This window comes from Marmota flaviventris, chromosome 19 (genome assembly GCF_047511675.1).
Source record: "Marmota flaviventris isolate mMarFla1 chromosome 19, mMarFla1.hap1, whole genome shotgun sequence".
In the NCBI taxonomy this organism is placed as follows: domain Eukaryota; kingdom Metazoa; phylum Chordata; class Mammalia; order Rodentia; family Sciuridae; genus Marmota; species Marmota flaviventris.
Genome location: NC_092516.1, coordinates 14290241 through 14307995, shown reverse-complemented (window position 1 = coordinate 14307995; position 17755 = coordinate 14290241). Strand labels below are relative to the sequence as shown.

At 39.8% G+C, this 17755-nt stretch overlaps 1 protein-coding gene across 1 annotated transcript; it reads left to right on the top strand.

Moving 5' to 3' along the window:
* The first annotated feature begins 6104 nt into the window (after nt 1–6104).
* Nucleotides 6105–16712, top strand: Thumpd1 (THUMP domain 1 NAT10 acetyltransferase adaptor). The gene is made up of 4 exons (XM_027940868.2): nt 6105–10275; nt 11675–11849; nt 12643–12891; nt 13835–16712. Exons 1-4 carry the CDS (start codon nt 10045–10047, stop codon nt 14242–14244), a joined length of 1065 nt encoding a protein of 354 aa, XP_027796669.1. The 5' UTR covers nt 6105–10044; the 3' UTR covers nt 14245–16712.
* Nucleotides 16713–17755: the final 1043 nt, after the last annotated feature.

The following is a 17755-nucleotide window of genomic DNA, read 5'->3' as shown; positions in this document are numbered from 1 at the left end:
GTACAGTGCTTCTTAGGCTTCGCGCTTCCAGAAATTCCTCATGTCCAAGTCTCTGGAAGCTCCCCAAATCCTGTCCTTTTGGGGTTTATGGAAATTTTATTACACAGGCATGATTGATTAAATCATTGGCCATTGGTGATAAACTCAACCCTCAGCAACTCTCTCCTCCCAGGAGGTGGAAATAGGGATGGGATGGGATGGGAGGGATGGTACCATTGATTTTCCTGGCAAACAGCCCAAGTTCTATGGCTATCCAGAAGCCCTGAGTCACCAGACATCTCACTAGCATCCAAAAATGCAGTTCTCACATAAGAGATCCCGAAAGTTGTGTGCCAGGAAACAGGGATGAAGACCAAATGTATATTTGACAACATCACACTTATCCACTGAATTTTAAAAATTTCTTTTATTGAATTTTTGGTTCTAAAATTTATATGCAGTTCATCTTGATCATATTCTATTTCTTTTTTTTTTTAAGACCCCCTTAAGGGGTTCCAACCACTCTTTTTATTTCTTTTAATATTTAGTTTTTAGTTGTAGCTGGACACAATACCTTTATTTTACTTATTTATTTTTATGTGGTGCTGAGGATCGAACCCAGGGCCTTGCACGTGCTAGGCGAGCACTCTACCGCTGAGCCACAACCCCAGCCCCCATATTCTATTTCTTTGCTGAGACTTTGTTCTTTTCATTCTTTTTTATTTGTACCGAGCTTGCTTGCTTATTTATTTATTTATTTATGTATTGTGGCACTGGGGATTGAACTCAGGGGCATTCTACCACCAAGGCATATCCCACACCCTTTTTCTATTTTTCATTTTGAGCCAAGGTCTCACTGAGTTGCTAAGGCCTCCAAATTTGTGATCCTCCTGCTTCAATCTCCCGATTTTTTCTGGGATTGCAGGCATGCATCACTACATCCGGCTTGTTGCAAGCATATTTGTAATTGCCCGTTTGTTGAAGCTTTTTTTTTGTAATGTCTTCTTTAAAATCTTTACCAGATAATTCTAACACCTCTGTCAACTCGGTGTGGGCTTACTTTGGCTGTTTCTTCATTCAGTTTGAGATCATCTTGGTTCTTGTGGAGAGTCATTTTTGATTGAAATGTGAAAGTTTTACTCTTATCTAATGAGTTATGGATCTCACATAAAACTTCTGTTTTACCTGGTATTCTTGGCACTGCCCTGACAGAGGAAAGGCCAGCTCACTAAGGCTGGGTGAACATACAAACCGAAGTTCTCTGCTCAGCTTTCAGTGACACCAGAGTTGGGGTGCCCCTTGTTGTGTAGACTCCACTGACACTCACCTGTCCCATTTTTACGTGGCCTTCTCTGTCACCCCTGTCAGAGGGTATTGGGTCACCTCAAATTATAGACTCATAAGGGTAGAAGTCTAAGCTTCTCAATTTGCCTTTGCTGGAATACATTGGGATAGAGGAGGCTCCTTCCCAAACCCCATTTTAGTTTCATTCTCTGTTTTTTTCCTGTGTTGTTTGTAGCTATTATTTACTAGTTTTCTGTCTGCTAGGCTGCTCCCTGATCCTTGGCTAAAGAAAGATGCTTTTCTTGGGGGTGAGGTCTTCTCTGGTTTGTATCCTTGGCTTTTCCATTTTCCTGGATTCTTCAATTCCCAAGTCTAGGATATAGAAGTCAAAAAGAAGATCCACAGACTCACAGCTGTGTTGCTCCTTGGGGACCAATGTCCATAGTCCATGTGCCTTGCTTTTCTACACCATCCATAGTGTTCTTATGTTTTATATCAACGTCCAGAAATTTTAGTTGTACTTAGCAGGAAAAATAGGGAAAAGTATGTCTACTCCATCTTTCCAGAATTAGATGCTCTCTCGTTTTACTCTTTGAGATTAGAATAAAATTTTTAGCAAAATCAGACAAGAACACCCACTGAAAAGAAAACCACAGGCAAACTATGATACTCTCCGAGCACAAATAAAAAAAACCCAAAATAAATTATTAACAAACCAAAATCACTGACCATAAAAACCAGAAATATATTATGACCAGTTTGAGTTTATCCAAGAAGGGAGGAAAAAAAACATGTGAGTATTTTAATGAAGATAGAAAAAGAAGTCGATGAATTTTAATACTCATTCATGATAAACCTGTATCTTATTTAAAAAAAAAAAAAAGTAAAATGTGAATAGAGAAGAATTTCCTTACTATGATCAAAGTTCTTGATGGGGTTCAGAACATGCTAACCACAAATATGGCCTATTGACATTTGAGGAAACAGGAAAGACAGAAAGAACACTTTTACCTTCCCCCTACCCTTCTCTCAAGAAGCAAATCATAAGACTCTCATTTGAGACTTCTATCGTTTGAATGTGACACCCCTCCCCCAATTAATTTATTAGAAACTTAATCTCCAAATTCATATGCTAATACTATTTAGAGGCAGGGCTTTTGAGCAGTAATTAGAATTAGATGAGGTCAAGAGCACAGCTGCCCCTTAGGATAGCATTAGTGGCTTTACAAGAAAAGGAAGAGAGACCAAAGCTCGCATTATTATGCAGTTATTATGTTATTATGCAGTAAGGACCCCCATTAGATACCAGCTCCATACTCATGGAATTCACAATCTCTAGAACCTGAACTAAATAAATCTCTATTCTTTAAAAATCATGTAGCTTCAAGTATTCTGTTATAATAACTAAGACTGCAAAATGCCCTCCCTAATATACAGAGGAAAGGAACATTCTTACTTCTGAGGGAACAGGAACATAAGGAAGAATCTAATGGACCTTGCTAGTTCTCTTCAGCTTAGTTACACTAGATCTTACCCCTGTCTCCAATTCTACTTCTCCATGGCTAACTACCTCTTCACCAAACCTAGAATTACAATGCACAAGTTTACCTGGGTTTCCAAAGACTCCCATGGTATGTAAAACTTATATTAAATAAATTTGTATGCACCTCTTTTGTCAATCTACCTTTTGTTTTAGGGGCCTCAGCTATGTACGTCATTATGGGTAAGGAAAAGATAATCCCCCCCCGCCCCCGCATTAGGAGGATTACAAGTCAATCCGAAATTGGTTGTAATTGCCTGCTCTATTTCTCTGTGTTCGAATTACTCACCCTTTGAAGATCTTGATGCCTCAGAACTGCTGCTAAAACCAATGTAATGGTAGAAAAGACTCACCAAGTCATGGCCTCACTGGATGTTTTCAAATAATTTCTGATCTGCCTGAAGCTCTGGTTTTTCAGTGGACCTCCTGTTGCTCAAATTGCCCTAGCAGCCTGTACACTTGCTTCAGTAGCATAGGTGTCAAGTATACCTCCTGATGAGGAAATGACTTCCTGGAACAGATCCATTGCAGCAATGTGGGATCTCTAATTATTAGGTTGAAAGTCTTTTATTAAAAGGGGGAAATGTCAAGGAAAAAAAATAAAATGGAGTAGTTTTGATTTGGGGCTCTTAAAATATAATTGGGAGACCATTATTAATTAGACCTCAGATGTCCACAGCTGAACTTTTGAATTGGGCTGTCTGCTCAGCGTGTTAATCTTTGGACTAGGCAACCATTTTCTGTATTAATTCTTTGTTTAATGAAACTAACTAACTTCAGCCAGAGTTGTTTCGATGGTATTAGTTCCATGTCAGATCTTAATCTGAAATACAATATGTCCTGTTCTAGAGAGTTTTACTCTTGTTATTTTGCCTCAAGATCTTTCTCAGTTGCAATTTGTGTCATCCTTTCCTGGCGACCTGTCATCATGGGAATGATCCACCCCAACTCTAATGTTTCATTTTCTGATCTCCTTTCTGTCAGGACCTTTCCAGGTCACCCTTGAGAACAATGTTCTCAACCCCTACCACCTAGTTAACCAGTGCTTCTAGAACTCTGTGTCCTTTCTAGTGATGATGGATGAATTGCTTAAGGTCCTGGCTTGGGCCACCTTTTCCACTGTACACTTGATAGCATCTTCTGTCTCCTAATCAAAGATGTTACTCGTCTAATGACTCCTTCTTTGTTTTGCATCATCAATTTCTTCCTCTTGTTTGGAATAGGAGTTGTAGACTCTATGGAGTAGTAGTTGTAAAACGACATTCAGCCATAAAAACATGGCAGTATCTTCCAATTAAAATAAAACCTCTTGGGCCACTTGTCCCCCTTCATCTTCTGTTCCATTCCCCTCCTTTTTACAAGAAAATTCCCCCAAATAGTTGTCTATATCTGTAGCTTTTACTTCCCTATTTCCATATCTGTATCTGCATTTGTCTTCTGTTGCTCTCCTTAATTGTGAAAGAATTTCAAAGATATACAAGGAGTTAGAGTAGTCTAGTGAAACTCCTGTGTACCCAGCTTCAGTAAATGTATAAATATATGGCCAATTTAGATCCCCACCAACTCCTCCCTCTCTGCATTATTTTGAAACAAACCTATATATCATATCACTTAATGATGTTTATTAATAAATACTTCCTCATATATTTCTAAAAGGTAAAGATTTTAAACTTTATCTCACTTCCAGGGGGTGGAGAAATTAACCTAGCTGTAGATCCAGGAAAAAAAAAAAAAAGAGAAATACTTTGGTGTACATCTACATCAAGAAATGACATTTCATTTTAACTTATAAAAATTATGCATGCACTTGATCAAAAATAAAAGACACAAAATGATGTCAAATAAATGTGTTGCAAACACTAGCATTGTGTGTGTGAGTAGGAGGAATGGTAGGTGACACAGATAAATGTAACTAGTTTTTCAAACAAGTTTTAACTCAAAACTATTTTTTTTCCAATTTCTGTTTTTCCCCTTGTATATCTAATATCCCTTTTCTACCTCTTCATGATTTCATGGGATATTCTATAACTCTCAGCTATTTTCAGTTATCAAAAAAGTTTATCCACTCAGAAATTTTAATCTCAAATTCAATATCCATTGCACTTGTTTCTATCTCTCCCTCATGGGTTGAAGGGGGACTTCTGGGGACTTGCAGTGGCAGGGTGTGTGTTCACCATTTTGATACTCCCATTCCAGCACCTGGAATGGAGTCAAGTGGCCTTACCTGTCTCTGACCTTTTCCTATTCCTTCCGCTAAGCTCTAGATCCTCCCCTGTTGAGGGTAAAGGAAAGAGATTAGGATAAGGGGGCATACTCACTGGCTGTGACTTTAATCCTGACTGTGAAGTCTACCTGTTCAAGCTCAGATAGCTTGTGGGGGGTCCCTGTGAAGTACCAGATATTCACATATCTTTGGAATATCCTATCGGGTTGCAGACCTCTCTTCTGTTGTCCTCTACAGGACAGAGGGGGTTATTAACCAAGGAGTGTGAAGTCAGCTTCTTCCTGCAGCCATCTCTAACTTTTATGAGGGATCCCCTTGTTGGCCCTCGCAAAGTCTTCTCTCTCTTCTCTCCAGCTTCTTAATTAAGTAGAAAAGCAGACTGCTGCATCTGGGGATTAATCAGGGTAGCAGGACCAGTTGAGCCACCTTTTTGCAAACTTGGAGAGCTGCCTCTCATAGTCTTTGTTGACAATTCTCTTTAGAATGTCAAGGGCAGAGGCTTAGTACCTCTCAATCCTTAGCTTTGGGCTTTAGTCAGGAACTGTGAAGAAATACAAGTTTCATTAAATCATATATGTTAGAAAATTGGCACAGGACTAAAATCACCTGGACACACTGAAGCTAAGCAGAAGCAAGTTTATTGTCAGGAAATCTGCCAATAAACTGCAGGCAGAACAGCGCAGACCTCCTCTGAAATACACTTTTGTAAGTCAGAGCCTGGGTTATGCACTGGGGGTGGGCTTAGCCCTTGCTATTGCAGGTGGAAAACAAGTTTCAAAACCTCAACAACCACAAAGGGGAGGGGACAGAAGGAGCAGGCACAGTGCCACCAGCTCCTGGAATTGGCAGTCCTCTGTCTATGCGCGCTGTGGTGCAGGTGGTTGGAGATGTTAGCCTCTGGGTGATCCAGCTCTTGAAGGGGGAAGGGGGAAGGGAACCAGGGTGGGGTGTCAGGCAGAATGGAGTTAGTTTGACTTAACTTTCTTAATTAACCCATGGTTATGTGTATGTGTATATATATATATATATATATATATATATATATATATATATATGATTAAAATATACACATACATATGTGCATTATTCCCTTTTAAAACACTAATGGGTTCATACTATATGTATCTCACCTAGATTCCTCCCTGCCCCATTTTGCAATGTATCTTGTAGATCTTTCCATGTTAACACATTTAGATACAATAAGGAGTCCAGTGGGGACAGAGAAGCCATTAGGAGTGGCTGGAAACACTTCAAAGCAAACTGACCAACATTAAAAGCTTGTCTTAATCTCAGCTTCTTAAAAAATCATAGCCATCAAACTTCCCAATTGCCAACATCTACAACAAAGCCATAACAGCTAATATTGATTGAATATTTGTACGTGTAATTGACTTGAATTATTTTATTCCACACTCACAGTGACCTATAAGGTACATATGTTACAGCTATTCCCATTTTACAGATGAGGAGCATGAGGGTTTAGAATGGTTAACTTGCCTAAGGTCATAAAGCCAGCAAAGTGATGCACTCATATTTAAATCTAGGACTGTCTGACTCGATTATATTCTTGTCTCTGTGTTCATCTATACATTAAATGCTACATTCTCATTGGCTTTTCTCCAACTTTTAATTTAAACATAAATCATTCATCCTGAGAACACATAGTCCATTCTTTTTAAGATTTGATCTGTGCCAAAAAAGCCTCTAAACTCCAGTTACCATGGACTCTTTTTTTTTTTAAAGAAAGAGGAGAGAGAGAGAGAGAGAGAGAGAGAGAGAGAGAGAATTTTTTTTTAATATTTATTTTTCAGTTCTCGGCAGACACAACATCTTTGTATGTGGTGCTGAGGATTGAACCCGGGCCGCACACATGGCAGGCGAGCGCGCTACCGCTCGAGCCACATCCCCAGCCCTACCATGGACTCTTGAACATGTATCTACTTTAAGTTAGTGTTTATTCAACATCAGGGTTATGGATTGGGAGATTGTGCATTCCATATGATTTGAGTTGTAAACGGAAGTGTTTTTCTCTGACTTACTGAACTGTCTTGAGATTCTGCCACTGGAGATTCAGTCCTTAAAGCACTGAGTGAAGTAGAAGTCAGAAGCCAGGAGGATAATCTAGAAGCTTTCAAAAACATTTAAGCATACATTATTTAACCAAACCTCAAACGGGTGGGAAAGATGTACCCATAGAACACCAGGAAAAGTTTTATGGAGACTCATACCTGTACAGATAGAATATAAAAATGGAGAAAACTGGAGAGATTCACTCACTTTTGCCCTCAAGAACCTAGACCTACAAAATCCCACGTGGGCCTCAGAGAAGCATACCTGTCAACAGTGGGACACTGGAAAGTGGTGAAATGAAACAAACTGGAGGTGGCAGGGATTAGGGGTTCTGGACACCCAGCGGGGCAGGGCAGTAGCTCGTAAAGCACAAGAACCAGGCCGAAGGCCAGACCCAGCTCATTTTCTCTGAATCACCTCTGTAAAAGCCCCCTGTTCCTGCTGATGGGCAGAATCACAACCTTTGGGAGTTCCCTGTGTTTCTTCTTTGCTAGCAAAGCAATAAACCTTCTTTTCCTTTTTCTCAAAACCATGTCCTCATTATTGGATAGGCATTGGGGACAAGGACCCAGCTTTTGGCAACACAATCATAGACACTCTGCTGTTATTTGTGACTGGTAGGTAATCTAAGGAAGTGAAATTCACATAAGTAGGAAGTTTTCAAAAATTGGTCCAACATTACCAAGGAAATCTCTCAGTGAAATGATGACCTAGTCATGAGGGGCAATCAAGAATAACAAACTGAGTTATTTAGAGCTGGAATAAGAGCCTGCTTCAGGGAAGGGGGTGAATGAAAGCATCATTGGCAGTTACCCTAGGAAGAGGGGTGGGGAATATATACATATAATCCTAATACAGGCTGAGGGACTAAGCAGCTAACTGGGATATTTCTGGCACAGTCAGCATCCATGAAAAAATGTTTTTATTTATTTTTTCAAGTGTGCCTCCTGATTTACCACTTTAGCAGGCAGTACTTTTATATGCTTGGGACTCAAACTATGCATCTTAACTCTTCATCTATAGTTTAACCTCTACTATCCTAAGGACAGGGAAAGTGGGTTGGCTGGTTGGAAATCCAGCCAGAACAGGGATAAATGTGGGGAGAAACAAGTACCCTTTTTCAGCTCCTCTGGTATCGTTCAGCGGGATCAAGATGGTGCCTACTTTTCCTCTTAATGGCGTAAATCCTCACCTTTTTTCTTTATTGGCCATTTTTTTTCGGGTTGAATTAAATTAAAACATTTTCTAAGTGCCAACTAAGGACAATGCACTATGCTAGGTGCTGAGGATGAAAAAGAGAAACTAGAGTTTCAAGTAACTGTCTTATACCTCCTGACACCAAATCCATTGCAGTGTAATAAGACTATTCTTCACAAGCAACTGAAGACCTCCAGAAGCCTATACTGTGCAACCTCCACCAACGAAATGACACAAAGTAAAAGTTGTGCTGCATGTACAAGTGGAAACAAAAAGCAGGATGGTCATTTAAAGCAAAAATAACAGAAACAGGGAACAGACCACAATAGATTATCAAGCTTTCTTTATTAAGCAGTGGCAGTGGCACAGTTTCAGGAGAGAAAAGGGTGATTGATTACAACTGGGGTTTGATATTTTTAGGGTTTAAGTGAGATGGGTATTGAACCATAATGCTAAGAAAAGATCACTGACTCCAATTTAAAGCAAACTTATATTGCGTACCAAAGAGCTGGCCAGGGCCTGTCTCAACCAAAACCCAGCTAGAGAACAGCGACAGTTCACAAGGAAGAAAAGGTTTTTATAGCACAAACAGTCACAAAGGCGGGTGACTTGGGAACTTACAGCTAACAGGGTTCTGGTAAGCTTAATACAAGGGCAGATAGCAGGTTTATGATCTACGTTGTTTACATCTCAAGGTAGAGAGCAAACTCAGATTCCAACATCAAAATTAATGAGGAACAGCTGGGATTTCAGGGAAGGTTGTTGTCTGGTCAAGGCGAGCCGCGGTGGTTAGTTCAAAACCCAGGCAGGAATCCCAAGCAAGTGTTTTTTTTGTTGTTGTTTGTTTGTTTAAAAAAAAAAAAAAAAACATCAGACTACAGTCAAGCCAAATAGAAATCTTAGTATTTTACAGTAAAACAGAAATAAACTTTTCATGACTTTGTGATGAGATGGCTCCCAATCTTAAGGTGGAATTAGGCTGGGTTCATCATTGGAATCTTAACAAGTAAGATTTGAATTATGGCAAAAATGTCTTGGCTAGGTAGTCAAGGGGAACAGTTGTGCAAATTCAAAGCTCAAAACAATTGCAAGTGCCAAACCCATTGTTGCTGGGAAAGGGTGAAAGTCCAGAGTCCAGAGCCCATTATTTTGCCTTTCCCTGGGGGGGGGGGGGGTGTGTTGTTATTTTTCATATCATTCATTAATACTTTTGTAAATAGTGGTGGATCTGGGTTTGGAACCAAAGGTTGGTTGCCAGTGAGTGCAGTGCCCTTTCACCAGGTTGCCTCTTTTAGGATTTTGTAGGAGCTCGAGTCTGTTAAAACTTTGCGCCAGAAGGGTAGTTTGGGAGAATGTGGCAAACATTCACTCCTGAACACATTCATCAAAAGTGGCATCTTTTCAATAATTTAAAGAAGGTAATACAGTTACCAAGACTGTTGCTGAGACTGGACTAAAAGGACGAGAGAAAGCAGTGTAAAACACTCAACACCACTCAAAATTCTTGGTTGTAGGCAAAAAAAAAAAAACATATTCTGGCAAATTTGGGTGGAAATGAAATTTATTGGAAGTCTTTTGGACAGTTGACAGAAGGATCGGGAGGCCTTTAGGACCCGGAACAGCACGGAAGGTCTGGAGGTGGGCAGGCGACGTCGTGGCGCACACTTGACGTCGTCAGCTCGCGCCGGCGAAAGCGAGGACGCCAGGAAACCCGGAGAAACGCATTTCTTTGCTTCGGCTTGCACACGCCATGGCGGAGCCCGTCCAGCAGCCCCCTCAACCCAGCGGCGGGAAGCGCAAAGGAAAGGCTCAGTACGTGCAGGCCAAGCGGGCTCGGCGCTGCGACGCCGGCGGGCCGCGGCAGCTGGAGCCCGGGCTGCAGGGCATCCTCATCACGTGCAACATGAACGAGCGCAAGTGCGTGGAGGAGGCCTACAGCCTGCTCAACGAATACGGCGACGACATGTACGGGCCCGAAAAGGTACCGGTCTCGTGCTGGCGAGCCGGCCTGCCGGCCTCTGGGAGGGGGGACGTTGGAAGGTCGGCTGCCTTTGTACGCGTGCGCGCGACTTGCCGCGTGCACTGGGCGGCGGGGGCGCGGCCTCGCCTGGGCCCCGCGCTCTCGCCTCTCCTGCAGACTCCTGGCCAATGGGTGTCTGGTCTGATGTGCAGTCTGTCATCTTGTGATTTTCTTTCCATCTTTAATTACAGTACTTCCCATTTATTGAGTGCTTCCTGCAGGCCAAAAGATGTTCTTTACACGACAGCTTTGTGAAGTGGTCTGTAATAATGCATTTGCCCTAAGCCATGCTATTATCTGTAAAATAGTGGGTTTGATATTAATGCTAGTTATTAACCAAATGCACATAAAAATACATTTAAAAAGCACAATTTTTTTTTTTTTTCCGTATTGGGGATTGAATTCAGGGACGTTCCACCACTGAGCCACACATCTCCCCGTCCGTTTTATTTAGAGAAAGGATGTCGTTAAGTTGCTTAAAGCTTCACTAATTTGCTGAGACTGGCCTTGAACTCGAGATCCTCCTGCCTGGGCCTCCCAAGCCGCTGGGATTACAGGGCTGTGCCACTGCACCTGGCTACTTTTTTTTTTTTTTCCAACCAGTACCACTTGAAATTTCACTACCCCATCACATTGTGGGTGTCATGATATTATTGGCTTAGAATTTGTATCAATATTCACATACATACCCTGAGGAATAAAGTGAAGAAGAATAGTATAGAGGGCCTTATTGTTTTCTAGCTCTGGGACCTGGGCATAGGCACAGTATTTAATTTGGCTGAGTTATATTTAAGAAATGATAGTACTTTGGTTAGCTAGAAAGTTGCTTATGTACATAAAGTATATTCTGGATATATACAGTTTCCTTAAATGTGCACAATTAGTGTTTGATTGGTGGTCTCATTGTTAGGGCAGAGAACTGGGCAACAGGTGAATATCTTATCTATACTGGTACCTTGATCAAGTTCTCAAAAACTCTGTCCTTTTCCTCAGTAGAACAGGAGTAAGGGTTCTTTAATTCTGTTAACTATTTCGTTCTAATCTTACCAACAGAAGAGTCAGGCACAAAGATTAAATTTAGAGATGGTGTTAAGGTCCACCCTGATGGGCTCCATCTGATGAGCACAGTTTCCTCTGCCAAACTGTCAAGATGCTTTTGAAAACATTTTCAAATGCTACCACAATCTGAGGGCACTCCCTTCTTCCCTCAGAGTTTGGAGGGAGTGTTTGCTCAGTCTCTTAAAATACTTGACTGTCAACATTAAGCCATCTGCCTCCAGGAGTTTCACATGAATATTTAATTATAATGTTTAAACATGAGCTGTTGTGTCATTTCTGCCTATTGATTTCATGTGAACAGTTTACAGACAAGGATCAGCAGCCCTCTGGAAGTGAGGGAGAGGATGATGATGTGGAAGCTGCCTTGAAGAAAGAAGTTGGTGACATTAAAGCTTCGACAGAGATGAGGCTAAGAAGATTCCAGTCAGTGGAGAGCGGAGCGAATAATGTAGTCTTCATCAGAACACTTGGGATAGGTGTGTCTAACACCCCTAATGTCATTGATCCTACAGTATTTGGATAGCTCCCTTTCTCAGAGAACACTGCCTATTAAATGGCTTCATGGCATGGCTATTTTAATCACTTTATTGCAAACTTTGTAGACCATATTAGCAGTAGGAACAGACAGAGGTAGAATGAGGAGGTGCACATTAGCATTGGCTTTGCCCCATTTCCTTTGTATGTAACTTTAGGCAGAAGGAGAGCGCATGTTCTGACTGCAGGGGGCACTTGCTACCCAGTTCCAGCCAATGGTTGCCTTTTGGGGAATTAGAGCCAGATTTTATGATGGAAATCTGGAGAAGTTCTTGGATTTTAAAATGTGGTCACCTAATTTAAAAAATATTGAAAACACTGAGCATTCCCAAAGAGACTGTATATAGCCTGAGGACCACCACTTCATGATAATGCACTGTAGCATTCTGAGATTCTGTCTTCCCAGGTCTGAGATCTAGACTTGTGTACTCATTAGTTGATATATTAGTCGAATCTTTTTAAGTGACTTGCAGTTTTTGTTTTTGTAAAAAAGTGTTTACTGTTTAATGTTTGTTACTCTGATAGTGCTATTGTTATATGAAAACAATAGTAGGGTATTGTGGTTGGATAAGTTGGGGCATTAAAAACATTAACTCCAGAATCTACATGAATAATTATTTTTAACAAAAGCAGTAATGGTGAAATGTTAAAATATCAGCTATAATGTAGGCACTGAAGAAATACTAGTTGGAAAAACTTGTTTGTTCTGTGCTGATTTCTTTTGTTTTCTTGTAGAACCTGAGAAATTGGTGCATCATATTCTCCAGGATATGTATAAAACCAAGAAAAAGAAGACTCGAGTTATTCTACGAATGTTACCCATCTCAGGCACGTGCAAAGCTTTCTTAGAAGATATGAAAAAATATGCAGAAACATTTTTGGAACCCTGGTTTAAAGCTCCAAACAAAGGGACATTTCAGATTGTTTACAAATCTCGAAATAACAGTCACATGAATAGAGAAGAAGTTATCAAAGAGCTGGCAGGTATGTTTCTCTTACTGATTTTATATGGGTATGTAGTGGTAAACACTTGTTTAAGGATTTCTTTTTCTTTGGTACCAGGGATTGAACCCAGGGGCACCTAACCACTATGCCACATCCTCAGCCCTATATCATATTTTATTTAGAGATAGGGTCTCACTGATTTGGTCAGTGCCTTGCTTTTTGATAAGGCTGGCTTTGAATTTGTGATCCTCCTACCTCAGCTTCCCAAGCCGCTGGGATTATAGGCATGTGCCTACGCACCAGCAAGGGTTTCTATTTTAACATATAAGGTTTACATTTTTCAGTGTAGATCAAGTGTATTAAAATATTAAATCTATTTCAGTAAATTAAATATGAGATTTTCTGATACTCCTTTCCAAACTGAGGTTTGGAATTTTCTTTTGGAAAAAAGTATATTTGTCTTTACGTACCCTTGGGAGATTGTTTCAAGGATTCCCTACGGATACCAAAGTGTGGATGCCCAAGTCTCTTATAAAGATGTAGTGTTTGCATACAACCTGTGCACATCTTCCATATACTTTAAGTCATCTCTAGATTACTTAGAATACCTAATTCAACATAAACATATAAACCGTTATTATACTATAAGGAGAAAATAATAACAATAAAAAAGTCTATATGTTCGGCACAGATGCAGTTTTTTCCCAAAGTTTTTTGAGCTAAGGTTGGTTGAATCTGTGGATGCCAGGCCCATGGATATAGAGGGCCAATTGTATATTTTAAAATTAAATGTCTCAGAACTTCATTCAAATTTACTTATTGAAAGGATTCAGGGTATTTGATTCAGGTTCACCTAGAAGAATGGACTGGTACATATTGTGTTTTAACAAATCCCCAACAGAAAGGAACGAGAAGTTGTTTGTATCCATCAAGCTTAGTGGTATCCCTCTCAACCTAAATGTTGTTCCTATTTTTATTACAGGAATAGTGGGCAGCCTTAATTCAGAAAATAAAGTGGATCTCACCAATCCCCAGTACACGGTGGTAGTAGAAATCATCAAAGCTGTCTGTTGCCTGAGTGTTGTGAAAGATTACATGTTGTTCAGAAAGTATAATCTCCAGGAGGTGGTGAAGAGTGCTAAAGACCCATCCCAGCCTCACCCAAAGCTAGGAAATGGGAAAGAAGTGAAATTGGAATCTGATGTCAAATTAAATCAAAATGACCCCTCAGAAGGGAAAAATAACCAGCAGGTGGTACCAGAGAATAATGAGGAGCCAGGGCAAACAAAACCCAAGCCTGAGTCACAAGTGGTGAATGAGGAAGGAGCTAAACCTGAACTTGCAGATCAAGTCATGGAAGGATCCAAGTCAAATGAAAATGACCACTCGTAGGAGGAGGTGGGTTTCTCAGTGAGGTTCTGTGAGATGCTACCAGGGTTCCATGTGAAATTATAATATTTGATGTTGTGCTGCAGAGTGCTAATCTCACAGTATCAACAGTGACCCCTCAGCCCTGTTAGCAGTTTTGTCAGAGCACTTTCAGCCCCCTTGGTGTGAGTATGGGCCCACCTGCTGTCACACAGGGAGGGGGTGGGAGAAAGGTGTGGGCTCCTCCCTTCTTCTCTTCCCAGCCTCCCTATATGCACTGCCAGTTGTTTTATGGAGTGAATATGCTCTGAGAAACAGAAATCAGAGGGAAGTTTTCCTTCTAAGCAAGGAATTTTTTTGTGCCACAACTAAGCTATCCCCTGCCATTTTGTTCTAAACATTGCAAAAATGTGGATTTTGTAGATTGGAAGTGAATTGTTTTGTGATTGTTTTATAGTTTTGTCTTTCTTGTTTAGTTATTATGTCATTTTTATCTTTGAATGTTTGCTTGCTGTGAACAAGTATTATGGTCATTGCTGCAGTTTTTGAAGGCAAGGTGGTGAGATACAAGAGGACCATTCCAGACCTATACCCACAGACATTTCTGATAAAGTTGGTGATAAGGAATCATCATCTCCTAATACAACAGACAAACAAAGAGATTCTGTCACTCCAGTGAAAGCTCCTCCAGGGTGATATGGATCTGTGAGCCAAGCTGTCCTCCCAGTGGGCATTGTCTGTGGCATGCATCTTACTAGCAGTTAACTCCAGCAGTTGTAACTAAATCATTTGCAAGGATATTGGTTAGTTTAACGGCTTTTGGAATATCAAAAACAGTAAAACTTTTGTTTTAAAAAAAATCACACTCAGTGAAAAGGTTTAGGAAGCAAATTATTTAGTAGCAGACTGTATCCCAGAAAAGAAAAAATTATGTAGTTGGTGAAAATGTAACAATATCAACATTACAGTGCTGGGGCAAGTATAAGAAATAGAAATGACTTTTCTCTTAGTTTTTAGTGATATGTCACATGAGGTAAAGAGGTTTTGTGTAGTTAACTGAGAAACAGCAACCTCTACCTGGGTTGAGTCAACAGATTTCACAAATATTTGTTTTGCTGTAGCATTTATAAGGTTTCTAAATATTGATGAAAATAAATGAACTTTTTTTTTTCCCCTGCTACTAGAAGTCTCTTAAAACAAAGGCCAATATATCTTTAAGTTATATCATTATACCTAAAAAAACGAAGGTCTGTCATCTGTACTAGTGCCCCATGTTTGGTGCTTGGCTCCGTGAGAGTTATGCCTCATTTCAAAAAAGAAATCCTGATGTTGGCAATACAGTACAGTGCTTTCTTCACAGAGGTGCTGATATCAACAACGTGGAGATGAAGAAAATTCTCAATAATGCTACAAAAATGGTTAATTTATTATTAAAGATCCATTTATGCCAAGAATGTTAAGCAAATCCCCAACTAAAACTTGGGACAAAGAGCACATGTATCTTATACAACCTACAGAAACCTGGTGGCTTATCAGAAGAAGAGTTTATAAAGAATGTTTGAGTGGAAAAGTGAATTACTAGGGCACTTACAAGAAAATAGGGCAGGTCTTGCTGAGTGCTTTCAAAATGAAGAATGGCAGTAGAAAGCCTATTTAGCAGAAATTGCTATTGCATATGTAATGAAAAAGTTTCTGCAAGATCCTAGAGAAAAAGTTTTTTCTTAAAGTGATAAGAATCTAAGATTTAGAAGGAAACTTAACTCTGGAAAAGTAATTTTAAAGAGTTGCCAAAGGAACTCTTGAAATGTCTCTCAGCAACTTGTACTTTATAATGAAGAATGCAAACATTACAAGTCTTCTGCCTAGAAGGAATGCAAAACCAAAGTAAGTAGTGTCTCTTCTCCTGTTTCCACTCTGAAGGAAGAGAAAGAACTCCACTCTGGTCTTTCAGCTCAAGACTTGTTTGAAATAAGAGCATCCTTCAACTTAGTGCTCACACTCATGCCATGAGGTATTTCCGCAGGGGTTACCTGAATTTGAAAATGTCTTCAAGGGTCCCTCCCAGGTAAAGTGATTGAAAAAGGGTGGAAGACACTTAGGAGCAGTATAAAATAAATTGTGTAGATTGAGAACATTAAGGGACTATTCTTTTTCAATTTAAGAAAGTTTGATAGTAGCATAAGTGAAAACTCCCTACATGAGTGTCTGCCTGTGTAATAGCTAGTCACCGTGGGAATGCGTGTGTACCCTTAGAGCTCTTTGTGATAAACCAGACTAGGAGGATGTGGGAGGGACAGAGAGGGTGGGCAAGACCTTGCTGACAGGTGGGGTGGTAGGTATCTTCAGATGTTTAGAATGTTAATGAGGCTGAGGTCTTCTTGGAAGGATGAGTGCTGTCAGTGTTGTTTGGGGGAACAGGGAGGATGGGATCCTGGTGCCTTCTTCAGTGGACTTGCTCCAAGACAAAGATACTTTTGATAGTACAAAATAAAGGGACTCTGGGAATAAGTTGGCCATACAGCTACAGAACATAGAACTCTGTGGCACTAACTGGTTCCTTTTGCTTTGTGAAGCTGCTACTTTACAAAAGAATTTTATAGTTTAGGTCTAGTCACTTTTTGTGTTTATTTGTATTTGATAAGACCTGAGTGTCACACAAACTGTTCTTCCCCAACTGTACAATACTGTGTTCTGTTGGGGTCTAAATTCATCCATTGACAGCTTTTGCTTTCAGGTTAATGTCTGTTTATTTTCACTGACATTTGAGCATCTTGTTACAAATGATGAGATTCCAGGGTGGAACTGAATGCTTTTCTTTATTTTTTTTTTTTTAATTCTAAAAAATTACAGCAGTTAAAAACACTCTTGTGGTTTAATGAACTCTTTTGCTCTGTTGAAAAAAGAATTAAAATTGGCATTTTAAAATATGTTTCTCAAAGCTTAAAAACACAATTTTCAAATGGTAGTTTTACTTGTGTTTTGCTTTTTGTATAGCCAGATATTCAGCTTGTTTTTCATAGTTTCTTGTATTTTCCAAAAAAAAAAAAAAAAAATCAAAATAAATTTGTTCCTTAAAGATTGGTGTTCTGTACTTTTTCTTCCTTTCTACCTCTTAGAAATACAATCTCGTTTCATAGTATACATATCACAAAAAATATTTGCATGTCAAATAATGTATCAAAAAAATCATATACATGGTTCTAAAAAGTAAAGATAGAAAAAATTATTAGTTGCTCTAGATTAAATACTCGCAGCACAGGCCTGTAATTCCAACAACTCAGGAGGCTGAGACAGGAGGATCATGAGTTCAGAGCCAGCTTCAGCAATAGCAAGGTGCTGAGCAACTCAGTGAGACCCTGTCTCTAAATAAAATACAGAATAGGGCCGGGGATGTCGCTCAATGGTTAAGTGCCCCTGAGTTCAATTCCCAATACTCTCACCCCCCAAATTTCCTAAATAATCAAAGTTTCAGGTATTTTATAGGATTTTGTTCCAAAACAAGTTAACAATATGGTGTTATAGTTAATTTCATTAA